Source organism: Protomyctophum bolini (genome assembly GCF_963924005.1).
Source record: "Protomyctophum bolini genome assembly, chromosome: 5".
In the NCBI taxonomy this organism is placed as follows: Eukaryota; Metazoa; Chordata; class Actinopteri; order Myctophiformes; family Myctophidae; genus Protomyctophum; species Protomyctophum bolini.
This window is the reverse complement of record NC_137866.1, coordinates 25,306,490-25,321,337: the sequence shown is the minus strand read 5'-3', so window position 1 is coordinate 25,321,337 and position 14,848 is coordinate 25,306,490. Positions and strand designations below refer to the sequence as shown.

The window sequence follows — 14,848 nt, the reverse complement described above, 5'->3', positions numbered from 1 at the left end:
TGAATTACCGTATTATGGTAGACCACTGGATAGATGGCTAGATAGGCTACTAGACGAGACTGTAGTCTTACCAATTTTTATAATAAAGAAATAGAAATGCGGGACTTTGACCGGCACATTTTTAATATATAAAACACTGGTAAACAACTAATAATGAACTGTGAACATTGATAATATAGCAGTAGACCTATCTAGCTACATATGAGTATATCTCGTAGGCAATGTAAAGGGAGGGAAAAAAGTTTTCTCTCAGTTACAGAAAAAGAATAGCATTTATAAAGCAATAAGGCATAATACTGATTATAACAACAAACAGGCCTATGTTCCTTAAGCATTAATTAAAGTGCTCATTTTGTGACCAGTTGGCATGTGTCTGTTGTAGGAGTGCGTAACTGCACTGCAAAACACACAGCTGAACAACTTGACTTATGCTTAATGGTGACCAGTAACCAACTGAACTGGTCTTTAATAATGAAGCTCTTACAAAAATCTACTGTAGGTCCAAACAAGGAACACAAACTAAAGAACTTCCTCCTAATCTATTTTACGCTATTACACTATTACACTTGCATCACCATTCATTTTAAACAGAAAGCAAAAAAAATGGAATGTTATGACTGACCATGGTAATCAACATTCACAAACAAGTGCCAGGAAGATATTTGCTACAACTAGTTCTCCTTATATTAAGACCTCGCCCTGCAAGGCATAGCAAAATACACAGAGGGAGAAAATGTGATGCAGCATCTCACCAAGTGTTATTTCTGATTAAATCCCTAGTGTAAGCTATACAGTGTAATACTGATTTCATTTTTCTTGTTTAATTTTACAAATGGTCTCATGCTGATCGTGATTGATTACAACAACTGATTATTTGGACTGTCAAACAAATCCATCATGGATGGATTGCACAAGCTAATTATTTGCGACAATATTTCGTTTAGTTGTTGTGAACACACATACACACACTGTTAATACACTTAACAAGAATGTTTTACATTGAAATGCTGAACTAGTGCATTTAAACTAATTAACTTTAGCCATTGTAACACCTGACTATATCATCTTGTCTGTGAGCTTGAAGTTTGATTTCAAGTCTATAAAATCTGGTTCAAATGAGTTATATTAGCAATCTAAATGTCCTTTTTCAAACACATACTGTATCTAATACAAAACATTTACACAATATATACATTTGTACAACTGCAGATCAACAATAAATAAGTAAACTGAGAACTAAATATGCAGTCTGCTCAGTATATTTTCAAAACAGAAAATTGCAATTAATGCTTGCCAAATGGTGATGTGTCTATTGCTACCATCTCTGTGCTCGTCATCACAAATGTAAATGTGAGGTTTATGGCTGAAGTAAAGTTAAACTGTAGGACATGTTTGAATTATCACAGTGCAACGTGAAAACATTCCATTCTCCAGAATGGTCATTGTTGTCCAGTCTAACATGCATGTCAGAGTGCTATTGTTTAACTCCAGGCATAGTCCAGAATCCACACTGTGCACATAGGTTTGCAGTAACATTTCCAAGATTTATAATATTCTATACTGTATAGAAAAATATAGGACACTGCTAATGAGATTACGTTCTATTGTCTCACCTCATGTTACATCGCTTGGATAGAACATGTGAAAGCACGAGAAACGGGCTACACAGGAAGTACATTGACACATAAAATATATCAATTAAAGGACCTTCCATGACCTTGACTCCCTTACAAAAATCAATGACTGAAACAGCAACACATAGAAACACGTTTGAAAAAAACATTGTATTATTAAAGTCATTGTTATCTAAGTCATGTCATGGTAACCGTTACAGTATATTGGCAATATAAAGTGCCAATACTCTTTTACGTCTCTATATTCACCCCCCGCATTTAAAACTCCCTTCCTCTCTTTTCTCAGTGGACATCACTGTCCATGAACTCTTCCTTGATGGAGTGCTTGCTGCGGGATACTTTGCAGTCAGGCATGTCAAAACCAAAGTCAGCCCACTCGTCGGCTGCGGCTGCCATCCCGGATGTCCCCACTACACCCGGCCGGTTGGGTATAGTGATGGTGTGGCGCACTCGAAAGTGCACAGCCTCCATAACACGCTGCCGCTGGAGTTCCCCACCGGTAGAGCCGATGGCTGCCATGGCGCTGGCGGCCATGTTGCTGCTGGAGCGGACCAGCTGCTGGCCATGGTAATCGTGGTGATGGGCTGATGAGGACTGAGGAAGGGGGGCACCCTGTTTCATGTCCTGTAGGCCTCGCCAGATGGTCAGGCGGAACTGCTCCGGGATCTTCAGAGCACCTAGATCCTGAGTGGAAGAGGTAGAGATGGATGCAGTGTGAGGAGAGGAAGATATAGAGACGAGAAAGAGAACATGAGATGGTAGTCGTGTTTGGAAGTAAATTAGTGACAAAGGGCCGAGTACAAGAGAAAATCTGATCTTTGCAACAGAAATGCAAGTCAACTCATTTAACTCAAAAACCTGCTGTTTGTACAGTTGCACATTTTCATGATAGCTGTATAAACTCTGATCAATGTAAAAAATTATAACATATATTATGCACTTGGTAACTGCTCTTTGAATTTTGGCATGCTGTTAGGTATGGTCATAAGGTTTTCAAAAACCATCTCAAACTAATTCGGCTCGCCCCCCTAGTGGTCAGTTCGCAACTTTGGAATGAAACCAAAATTCAAAAACTAGTCACCAAAAGCCAAATCTTGCTGATTTCTTATGAGTTCGCCCTCAGCTATGAATAAAAATGGACTAAGGAAATATTGAAAGCTCCTTGTGCGCAATAAACGTAAGACTTTAAAATGGATGGCATATTCCTGATTCTTTACCTCCATGGAGAGAGTCTGGAGATGGTAGATAGTCTGGAGACCTTGGGATGTGAAGTACTCAATGAAGTTCTGACAGCCCAGACTGGTTAGAAAACTGTAAGAAAGGGGAAAAAGCAGCGCTGCTTAGACCATCCATCATCAGGGCAACATTAAATAGGTAAAATGTGGAGAATGACATAATTTAAATCACATCGTGTGCTTCATCAGAATGTGAATGTGAAAATGTCTATATCGACGAATGACCAAATGGAAACAAAGTTCATTCACTGATGCTGTATGTCCTAATCTATTTCCTCAAATTACAATAAGATTGGTTCTACCATCCAACACTGAATGTGTTCTTAGCTTAATTTAATAGGGAATATTATCAGGAATAGTATTATAATAAATAATAAGTATAGTGAAATTAAACAATTTTTTATCATTCATTCATATCAGTGCATGCAGTTGTATTAAATGATTCGTAAAGCCATACTTGATTTGATAAAAAAAACAATTCTTTATTATAAATACAAGAAAGTGTAAAAGCTTTAACAATATACATAAACAAAAGCTAAACTGTACATGAACAGAACAGTCACAAAACAAATGAGTTGAACAAAGCCTATGAAAACCATTTAAATAGCATAAACAAAAAAACAAAAACACAGCAACACTAGTGTTGACACTATCTTAAAAAAAAAGTATGCCACAAGTTTTAAATTAAATAGAACTTAGAAGACATAAACAGTGGAATATTTGTTTAAACAAAACTCTCCTCAAGTGCATGGCAAATGGTTCTAAGGCTGTGTACAAAATGACTGTGTGGATATAAAGTGATTATAATTATGTCACACAGTTTGTAGAAAAGTATCACTGGTATCCATCCAGGGCTCCATATGCAAACCAAACCCTGAATTTAGAACATAAGTCCATTCATTCAAATATTGCCTCAGTGGGCACTTAAACAAATTCAATTGGACCCAAAGAGGGCACCTTTCCAAAACCTATTTGACCCAAAACGGCCAGGCATGACTCAAACCTTTTTTCCACCTTCATTCCCTTTCTTTTTTTTCTTCTTTTTTTTTTACTTTTCCAGTGTCAACATGACAGCCGTTCCTTTTTCTAACCCGGGGACTGCATTCTATATATGTTTGCCTTTAACCCATTCAGGGCAGCAACCTTTTGGTGTTTTAAGCATTATGTTACTTTATCTATTGAAAAATAGCAGATCTACAAGATCTACGAGCTTGTAGATCTGCAATTTTTTGCTAAATCGTGAAAATGTGGCACAAATCTTTGAATATATATTCTTTCAGAGCCGTTTTGTTTTACTTCTTGGGGGTCCCTGAAACAACATATTTTGAGATGGGTTGCCACAGCCAATTACATATATTTTTTAGGGTCCTTGACATGAAATAGTTTGAGAACAACTGACAAACATGGGTTTTTCAGAAAACTGTCAGTATTTAGAAGACATTTTGTAGAATCGACCTCAGGTCTAAATGGTGTGGGATTAAGAGGAAGTGTCATTGGAGACTGAGGTACCTGACGAGGCCTGGGTCTGGGTTATATGGAGGGGGTGGGCTGCAGTGGGATGTGGACACTATGGGCTGACTGCTGTGATGGCCTCCGTTCATGTCACCGTTGACTTGCATGTGGTGGCTATTGAGCATGTTGGGACCTGACAGAGTAGATCAATGAGATTATCAGCAGATGAAGCAATATGCTACTGGAACCATTTTCAGTATATACTGTAATGTCACTGATATTATTGACAATGGCTTTTTATCTTTAATTGTTTGTTCTGTGCAGCACATTGAGATAAAACAATACATAATGCATCCATGGATAACTTGGCCAGTCCCCCACCCCTCCCCCCCACACAAACAATCAACAGACCATGTGGGAGATAGTTAAAGTACCTTAAAAATACATTATAGTTTTAGTTGAGACACAAGCACGCACGCACACACACACACACACACACACACACACACACACACACACACACACACACACACACACACACACACACACACACACACACGCTCACACACACGCTCACCCATATGGGCCATGGTGTTGTGGTTGAGGGTGTTCTGCTGAGGCTGCTGCCCCACCAGCTGGTTGACTGAGGGCAGCTTGCTGTAGCCTCCATGGGCATGGAGCTTGTTCATGTTGGACAGTGGGGAGTAGGAGGAGGGAGATGCTATGTGGCTCCTACAGAGAAGAGAGAACATTGGGGTTGCAGACATATGTTGATGGTTCAAGGTTCTTTATTGGTATGCGTCTTGTGTTCAGGTACATGAGAGTAAAAGGTGATTTTGTCGACATTGCAGCAGCTGATGGCAGCAGCTATGTGCGCGCGCAGGCTTGTGTGTGTGTGTGTGTGTGTGTGTGTGTGTGTGTGTTGATCTGACTCACGGTCTCTGTAGCAGCTGTTGCTGGGCTTGTTGTCTGTAGGAGTCGATCAGTGGCTGGGGCACAAGTTCCACTAGCTCCAGGCTGTCTTTAATCTTCATTAGTAGCTCAAAATTTTCCCTACCACGCACCTGCACGCACACACACACACACACACACACACACACACACACACACACACACACACACACACACACACACACACGATAGATGGCGTTCAGCAGAGTGCATACATTCTTTAGTATGGTATTAATTATTATAAGTGTAAAGAGTATTATGCTGTAATGACTGATGAGATATATCTCTATAATATTCCACAGACCAGTTAAAATATAGCAGTTGTAGGCTATAGTATACTACTGTACACAATGCACCATATAGTATATGAAGTTTCATAGGAAGGAATAATGTTACATATGTAAACATTAACCCATTTTCTGTAATACTGCAGTATTTCACAAGAAAATATCTGAAAAGCTATAGGCTACTTGATGGATGTAGTGAAATATGTTCAATTATGAATGTGCATGAGGCCTTGGCTATATGTGAAAAAAAATTATCCAAAATATATCAAAGACTTACAGGAATATAATAGATTTCTTCCTCTCCGTGACGTCTCTTCTTCATATTAATGTTTGGGCTGGGAATATTTGACGGGGACTGTTTGAAGTCTGTAGATGAAAAAACAAAAAAGTCAACAATATAATGTTTGTTTTCTCCCATACTTTCAGTTCAGTATGATGTTTGGTGATAGTGTATGTGCAAGATGACAGCTGGGTGGGTTCTTGTTAATTCATTTTTATTTTGCACACGTTTTAAGAAAGGTTTTAGAAAATGCTCACAATTAAGCGACTCACTCCGCTTGTTGGCATTTCCGTTTTTGGCCACACTGTCATTCAGGGCCTGTTGTTCCCTGAAGTGGTCCTCGTCTGCTTTGCGGTCGCGGCCCGGGCATGCACATATTCGACCTTCAAACGACCTTCTGCCCAATACCTGACCACTGCAAGAAAAACTGCCATTATACAGCCATCAACCATTTGGACAAACAAACTGTGGTCAGCTGACATTTAACTTTCAGAGATTTCTTTATTTATTTTTAATATTCAGGCTGAGGGCTAAATGGGAATGGAATTATATACTGTAGATTCAAAGAGCTGAGAATCAGAAGAAGAGAAGAACACATTTGGTTTGTCAGCAAGTAATATGGACACATAGCTGTAGTGTACAGTATATGTCAACAAAAACACAACAAAACATCTTAATATTCAGGAGCTGCAGAATAACATTTAAGCAGCAGTCTTAATTCATCTATAACTCAGAGAGTGTATAAATGTTACATTTATACACTCTAAATAAAAGAATAAAAAAGTGCCTTAAAACAAGATTTCCGTGAGTGCTGGTGTTTTCTCTTTTAGAGATTACCTTTTGCAAAGTTACTTACACGACAGCGCACCCGGTAAATGCTTAGAGAGTTGGAGTTGTGCGAGCTACTACCTGACAGCCAAGATACACTCTAAATAAACACTCAGGATTTGCCAGCCTACACTAAGAACTTACTCTCTGGTCTCCAAGGTGATGATGATGAGGATGGGTCTTCTGTTCATGCCACCCACACAGCTGCTGTTGCACATGAAGTTATATAGGATGGTTGTGAATTCTGTCCCGACCTGCAAGACACAACAGCAGAAATACATTGGGACTTGAATTTTGCATCAAATGGAATGAGAGGATTCTCGTGGCTCACACGGCTCAATGTTACATTGATATCAGTGGCGGGCCGTCAGGGGGAGCTGGGGGTACGGCCATTCCCCAGGCCCAAGACTCCAGGGGCCCCGCCTTCCAGCTGTCAAGAGCCCATTCCAAGCATTATCTCAGGGTTCTACAAATGTCTATCTACATGCATAAGTAGACTTAGAAATAGAAATAAAACTAGTGTTGACTAATCATTACAATTTGCTCTTATTTTGAAGAGGAAGAGGAAGTCCGTTTCGGTTGTAGCCAAGCTGACATTACAGTTGTTATGATGCCAGACAGGATAATCAGACACAGGAGTGCTATAGTTCTACCAAGTAGTAAACAAGAACCCACATGGATTAAACACAAGCTTTTAGCCAAAGTTCATATATTTACGTTATGAAAACCATGCATCTGTGACAATGTACACACTTGGAAGGACGTTAAACATGGAACCTCTGCAGCATTAGGTGAGTAGTTAATTGTAATGTATAATAAGTCTCATGCTGGCTCACAGTGGTAATGTCATCAACAGCTGCCCCAAAACAGGTAGGCTACACTGCAGTACATAGCAATTTGCAAATTGCGGCTATGCAGTACAGTAGTTTCTCTCACTGCCTGCAAGAATGTTATTAATTGAAGTTCACTTAGCCTGCTTATATCATGCCCCAGGAGTGCTTGTACTTGGAACTGTTTGGCCGCCGTGCCAATTCTTATAAACATTTTATTCTGTATTGGTATTATTGATATACTGAATGATTGTGTTATTCATTCCCCCATTTCAGTTCCCATGAACAGAGCTCTATCAGAAACATCCACCAGATGGCAATGTTGCTGTACACCCCCACAGTCAATGTGATGTGAGAGCTCAAATGTGTTTCTCCCATTTGTCTTAATAATATCTTGGGGTGCAGTTTCTGACATGATTAATTCTCACACTTTTCTTTGTCTGGACATGCCCTATATTTATTGCCTATGAAAGTCACTCTATTTTGATAATAATGACACTTTTATCAGACTGAACTTGAAGGTCTCATGATGCACAGCAGTGTTTAACATGAAAAAAAGAAAATACAATCTAAAGAAGCATAATCTTTTATCTAACTATTATAATTAGGAAAGGGGTAGTGCATTTTGTTAACGTTGTGTGTCTTCTCCCAGCAGATCAGTTTTGCCTCTAAACTACCGGTAGTCAAAAACATAATTCATGGTTCTGGCCTTTGAACCGGTCGTCTACTTTTAGTTCTTTCAGTTTCCTCAGAAATGTTAATATATCTAATAATAATGTAATATAATATTTTTTACAATTGTATCGTGTGAACCTGTTGATCCAGTCAGGGAACGATCCCCACATACAGTATATTGTAATCAAATGGTCAAAACAAACACAGGTACAAAAATCCCTCACCTGTGGGGCCTCATAGGGCACCAGGACACTTTGGCGCCCTGTGACCGGATCATCCACATACTGGGACAGGTTGTTGCCCTCCACCCGAATCAGGTGACTGGCGGGGGCTGCCTGACCTGTGGGTACAGGGTCAAGGGTTAGCGCCACAAGGGAAACCAGGAAAATGTATGACTGGTGGTGTTAATGATTAGATGTTATGCTCTTGATCAAATCAAAACTACACAATCCAGTTGGTCACTATTCACTTATAGCTAGTGTCCGTGATTAAATGTTACACGCTTGACCACATCACAAATACACAATTAAATTCGTAACGAAAACCCACATCTCACTTACAAAGTAATAAAAATGTATCTTAACATTTTTAAGCTTAACATTCGTTTGTGTGAACGCAAACACAATGATTTGATTGGCTGATCACCCCATAGTGATGATTTGATTGGCTGAGCAAAGTACACATTGAGGATAAAAGTGAGTAGAGGGCAGAAAAGTGAAGATGCCAAAAGTGATTGGCTGGAATGGCATTTGTGACAATTTGATTGGCTGAGCACGGAATGTGATGTATGATGAATGATGTATGATGAAAGAGCGCCCCTCACTTCACACGAGTGTGTGATGTTTTTATATGGGATACTTTTATTCTGTATAGGGTACAGTGACAAAAAGCCCTTATCTTACCGTCGTTGAAGTCGCGCCCCAGCTCGTGATTGGGGCAACGTTTGACCACCTCGGTGACGTGTTCTGCCTTCTTGTAGATGGGCATGGCCCTGATGATGCTGCCATGGGGCGGCGGGTTAGAGGCCAGCTTGATCTGGATGGGGCAGGTCTTTGCAATTTGACAGTAGAGCTTCTTCAGTAGGGGCGAATACTGTGGATAGAGGAGGAGGAAGAGGAGCATTTTAATTTACATGTGGAGCTCTGTGTGATTGAAAACCTCTACATGTAGAGTAACTAGTCTAAACTAAATCCTGGATGGTGGCTCAGCCATGTATTTAGAGTGGACCATTATGTTCCTTGTGAGCGTTACGTCTTTTCTTGCATGTCTCTCGTCATCTCTCTGCCCTTGGTTAATTTTTATTTCTTGTCTTTCTATACTATCTGAAGTAAAGCATAACAATGTCAAAGATAAATCTTACAAAAAGAAAAAAAAACCTGGATGAATAAAACTAATTTAGTTGTAAATGCACATAATTTGTTCACTGCAATGAACCTACAGTATGTGATTAGAGCCAGACCAATGCCAGGTTTCTGGAGCTATAATCCCTATTTGAAGAAGAGTTATACTAGTAGTAGACCACCGATTAGGGACATGTTTCGAAAAAAGTGCAATATTTTCTAATCAATTTGGAATAACGTATTCATATTCTCACAATATAAGAAGATGGACTCTGAAAAAAAGCATAGTCATCATGACTGGAGGACAAATTGAGTCATTTGGAATATACGGGGAAATATGCAGGGACTGTAAAAATGTCAGTTGATTTGATTCCATGTTGTAAAGGTAATGACCACCCTGCTGTTTGACTGAAGGAGCGGATATTATCTATCAGACTGGGCTTGTGGTTACAGTGGTGATGTTGGTAATGTGAGATGTTAAGGCTAGAGGGGGATACATGGAAGTTCAAAAGGCCAGACAAGAAAAAATGTTTAAGCTTGTGGTTTTGTATGTATGTGTGCATGTGAGTGCAAAAAACACATATATCTTCCGGCCTATCAGTCAGTCTGTCTCTGTGAAGGTTCACCACATTCTTATTCTGTGGTAAACATTCGATGGAAATTGCAAATCTACAAGCTATTTTTGGCCAAGAGATTAGGTGTAAACTCCGAAGAACAAAAGTCTAGTATTTACATATAGAGGACCAGTCGAGGCGTTGAAGAAAGGGGATGTCGCTTGAGGGGGTCCTTTTGTGTAATGGAAACTGCAGATATTTTTGATGGTGTGGTGTGGTGCGGGGCTAAACTGGAAATGGAATTCCAGCTAAGTAGTTTAAGTTGTTGAAGAGATGTTTTTCAATTATCTATTGTGGAGTCTGTCAGGTCTCACCTCAGGGGGAGGGGCGAGTTACCATGACAACCAGGCACGCCCATGGCCGGGTCATAGACTCAGTGTATTATCCCAGAGCAATTCTAAATCAGCTGCGCCTCATTCCGGCCGCCGCCCTGGTTAGCAATTAAGGACAGCCGCAGCCTGTCAGCCGCGCCCTTTATAAACAGCCTGCGCACCTAGCAGTATCAGATCCCTGCTACACACAGACGCTCGCGCAGCATATGCCGTCCACTCGGCGTTGGATGGTAAGTCCACACTCCTCTCACTTATGGACTCTCACGTATGGACTATGTTTATTGTTTGATTGTTTGTATCACCACTCAATTGCTCTCTTATATTCTCACATCACCAGGCTTGTAGGAGTGGGGCTGGAAGCACACGCAGGAGCGTGTGCCCCCCATAGACAAGTATACACGGAGAGCCGCATGCATACTGGAGACCCACCTGGCTCGTATCGGGGACGAGTGCGGAAGACGGGACCCCCGTATGGAAACGGCAGCCCCACAGCTCCATAAGGTCGCAGTAAGACAAACCGTTCACTATCTATCACCCGTGTTATTAAGAAGAGGCACTCATAGTGGCAAATGAGCAGCTAAGGATAATAACGAAGATTGTGAATGAAGGAAGTCACCCTGTCGATGCTAAATGAAGACTGTGAATGAAGAGTGTCACCGTGGTGTTGTACACTGAAGATTGTTGAATGAAGATAACCCCGTAGAGACTAATGGAAGCTAGCAGGCTCTAGATAAAGTGTCACGTACACCCTGTGAAAGAAGACAGGCCCGTGTTATGTTTATTTCACCCTTGAAGAGACTTTAAGTTGGCTTGCGCCGCCAGGCCCGGTGAAAGAAGAAGAGAAAGAGTTATACAAAGGTCCAGTTGGTAGACTGCCTAGACCGGGTGTCTCAGGCCCCAACTTTGTACTTACCTTGTGCTCTGACCGTATGCTAACATCCCCTCTCATCCTCTGCAGTGACGACTCCCGCCTCGGAGCCGGGACCTCATGCAAAGAATATTACTGTCTGAGTTCTGTTTGTGAAAACTGACTTTGTTTGAACCTGTTGGAGAAATAAAGCAAGGGGCGCCATCGTGTGTCTAACCCCTGAAACTGCACTCTGAGTTGTATTTCCCACCCGACCTCCCACATATGGTGGAGAATGTGGGTATTCATCTGATCTCAACCACCGCCTAAACATGGCCAGCCCCGAATTGGCCGCCCTTCTCCGAAGTCAGACTGAACTACAGAACGCTGTGCGTGAAGTTGTCCGCAGGCTAGACCGACACGGTGATGTCCCTAGGACCCCCAACGCCGTCCTCTCCAAGCAGACCCCCGAGGATGACATCGAGGCGTACCTCGAACTCTTCGAACGCACCGCCGACCGCGAGCAGTGGCCCGCCGCCGACTGGGCCGGCATACTGGCGCCCTACCTCTCGGGAGAGGCTCAACGCGCATGTCGGGACCTTCCCGCCAGAGACGCTCGAGACTACGAGACGCTGAAGGCCGCCATCTTGTCCACCCTCGGCTACAGCCTGCCCGCCCGGGCCCAGCGGTACCACATGTGGGCCTATCAGCAGGCCCAGCCCCCTCGCGCTCAGGTCGCCGACCTCTACCGCCTGACGCAGAGCTGGCTGACCACGGGCGGAGAGACCCCGTGGATTGAGAGATTAGTCATAGACCGGTGTGTCCGTGCCCTGCCATCCGACGCCAAGAAATATGTTGCCCGAGTCAGCCCCACATCCGTGGACGCCCTGATCGCCCTCCTGGAGAACCACCACGTCTGCTCGGATATGCTCCGCCAGACCAAGAGCGACGCCGTCCCCAAGACAGACGACCGCCGAGACCGACGCCGACCAGCCCCGCCGACCCCGCCGGCCCCGGTCCGGCCCCGTGCCTCCGGCCCCCCCGACCGCAGCCCGCGGATCCGCAGGTGCTACGTCTGTAATCGGGAGGACCACCTGTCCTGGGCCTGCCCAGAGCGGCCCCCCGGCCCCGATGTCTCCATGCCCTCCGCGGACAGCATGAGAGGGCCCCGCCCCTGCCTCCACACCGGAAGTGAGAGCCGACGACAGACCACCCTCCCCGCCCGGGTTGATGGGACCGACACCCATGCCTTGCTGGACTCAGGCAGCGTGGTGACGCTGGTCCGGGGTGACCTCGCCTCCGCCACCAATGGACCCACCATCCCGGTCACGTGTGTCCACGGAGATGTCCGGCGGTACCCCGTCGCCCACGTGACCGTACAGACCCCCCGTGGCTCCGCGTTGGTCGCCGCCGGAGTGGTCCCCGAACTCCCCGTCCCCCTCTTGATCGGAACGGACTGTCCGCTGTTCGAGAAATACTGGAACCCGGGACGACGAGGGCCCCCCAGGACGCGGCGCCGCCGACGCCGCCGAAGTAGCGTACCCCTCGTCGCCTGCCCCGCCCTCCGCGAAGACGGGACCTCGTCCACCAGCAGCGGCCGAGGAAGTCCCCAGCCAGAACCCGGGCCGGAAGAAGCGGAGGCCTCCGACGCAGACGACACGCCGGCCCTCGGTGAAGACCCCTTCCTAGAGTTCCCCAGAATAGACGCGCCGCCCCCCCGGCGGCAAGGATCGTTCGCCACCGCTCAGTGGGCCGACCCCAACCTGGCGGGCGCCAGGCGGAACGTCGTGGCCGTCGACGGGAAGCTGAACCCGGGGGTGAGTGAGAAACCTTTCCCACACTTCTTCGTCCAACACGACTTGCTGTACCGCGCTTGCAAGGACCCCGCTGGGGAGGTCGTCGAACAATTACTCGTCCCCAAACCGTATGTGTCCCGAGTAATGTATCTCGCCCACTCCCACCAGTTAGGGGCCCACCTGGCCGTACAAAAGACTTACGACCGGGTCGCCGCCCGCTTCTATTGGCCAGGCGTTAAGAAGGCCATTGAGGAGTTTTGCCGCTCCTGTGCCGAGTGTCAGCTAACCGCCCCCCGCGGCGTGCCCCATAGCCCCCTAATTCCAATGCCAATTATCGATGTACCGTTCTCCCGTATCGCCATGGATATTGTCGGACCCCTCCCTAAGTCCGCCCGGGGCCACCGGTACATCCTAGTCATCATGGATTATGCGACGCGCTATCCGGAGGCCATCCCCCTCCGCACCGCCAACGCCCGGGCCATCGCCCACGAGCTGCTGATGCTATTCAGCCACGTCGGCATAGCGGACGAAATCCTGACCGACCAGGGCACGTGCTTCATGTCCAGAGTCCTAGCATCCCTGTATAAATGGCTGAAGGTCAAGCGTATACGGACCTCCGCCTACCACCCTGAGACGGATGGTTTGGTCGAACGGTTCAACCAAACGCTAAAGAAAATGTTAAAACGCGTCACGGAAGAGGACGCCAAAGACTGGGACCGCCTCATCCCGTTTGTACTCTTCGCCATTCGCGAAGTACCCCAAGCGTCAACCGGGTTTTCGCCCTTTGAGCTCCTGTACGGGAGGAAACCGCGTGGCCTCCTCGACCTGGCTAAAGAAGCCTGGGAGAGCCAGCCGTCCCCCCTCCGCAGCGTCATCGAACACGTCGACGCGCTCCAGGAGCGCGCCAAACGCATCTGGCCCATCGTAAGAGAGCACATGGCCGCAGCCCAGACGGCCCAGGCGCGCACCTACAATAAGGGTGCCAAGATCCGAGAGTTCGCCCCTGGCGATAAAGTGCTGGTGTTGGTCCCCACCAGCGAATGTAAGTTCCTGGCCCGATGGAAGGGCCCATATGAAGTCGTAGAGAGGAAAGGAGACGTGAACTACCGGGTGAGTCAGCCAGGTAGAAGACGCGGACACCAGATCTACCACGTGAACATACTGAAACGGTGGCATACGCCGGAGGAAGTGCCCCTACCCGCTTTAGTAACCTTTGTCTCCCCGCAGGCCCCGGCCGTGGCCCTTGGTGAGGATCTGACGCCCCAGCAGACACAGGACTTGCGGGAGCTACTCGATCGGAACCGCGACGTATTCTCAGAGTTACCGGGCCACACCTCCGTGCTAAAGCATGACATCGACACCCCTAACGGCCAGGTAGTGAGACTACGGCCGTACCGGATCCCGGAGGCACGAAGGAAGGCAATCAGAGAAGAGGTCCAGAAGATGCTCGAGCTGGGGGTCATCGAGGAGTCCCACAGTGCCTGGTCGAGCCCGATCGTGATTGTCCCCAAACCCGACGGCACACTCCGCTTCTGCAATGATTTCCGGAAGTTAAATGAGATCTCCGTGTTCGACGCGTATCCCATGGCCCGCGTCGATGAGCTGATTGACCGGCTGGGGCCCGCCCGGTTCATCAGTACCCTCGACCTGACTAAAGGGTACTGGCAGGTTCCCCTCACGGAGAGAGCCAAGCAGAAGACGGCCTTCATCACTCCCGATGGACTCTTCCAGTACCGAGTGATGCCCT

General features: G+C 45.7%; 1 protein-coding gene across 5 annotated transcripts in view; it reads right to left on the bottom strand.

Annotated features, from left to right (window-relative positions):
- Window positions 1-114: 114 nt before the first annotated feature.
- Window positions 115-14,848, bottom strand: part of tp73 (tumor protein p73) — a gene marked incomplete at its 3' end in the record, with an annotated part of 52,267 nt that continues 37,533 nt past the window's right edge. For 2 of the 5 annotated variants that reach the window (XM_080763479.1, XM_080763481.1), the window contains 10 exons: window positions 9,075-9,264; window positions 8,397-8,512; window positions 6,812-6,921; window positions 6,112-6,254; window positions 5,837-5,925; window positions 5,258-5,385; window positions 4,899-5,053; window positions 4,379-4,514; window positions 2,852-2,945; window positions 115-2,318 (listed from right to left, as the gene is read on the bottom strand). In XM_080763479.1, the coding sequence (XP_080619605.1) occupies window positions 1,917-2,318; window positions 2,852-2,945; window positions 4,379-4,514; window positions 4,899-5,053; window positions 5,258-5,385; window positions 5,837-5,925; window positions 6,112-6,254; window positions 6,812-6,921; window positions 8,397-8,512; window positions 9,075-9,264 (1,563 nt within the window). Of the gene's footprint in view, window positions 2,319-2,851; window positions 2,946-4,378; window positions 4,515-4,898; window positions 5,054-5,253; window positions 5,386-5,836; window positions 5,926-6,096; window positions 6,255-6,811; window positions 6,922-8,396; window positions 8,513-9,074; window positions 9,265-14,848 lie in introns of those variants that run through there. The other 3 variants (XM_080763478.1, XM_080763480.1, XM_080763482.1) reach the window with 2 other exon arrangements.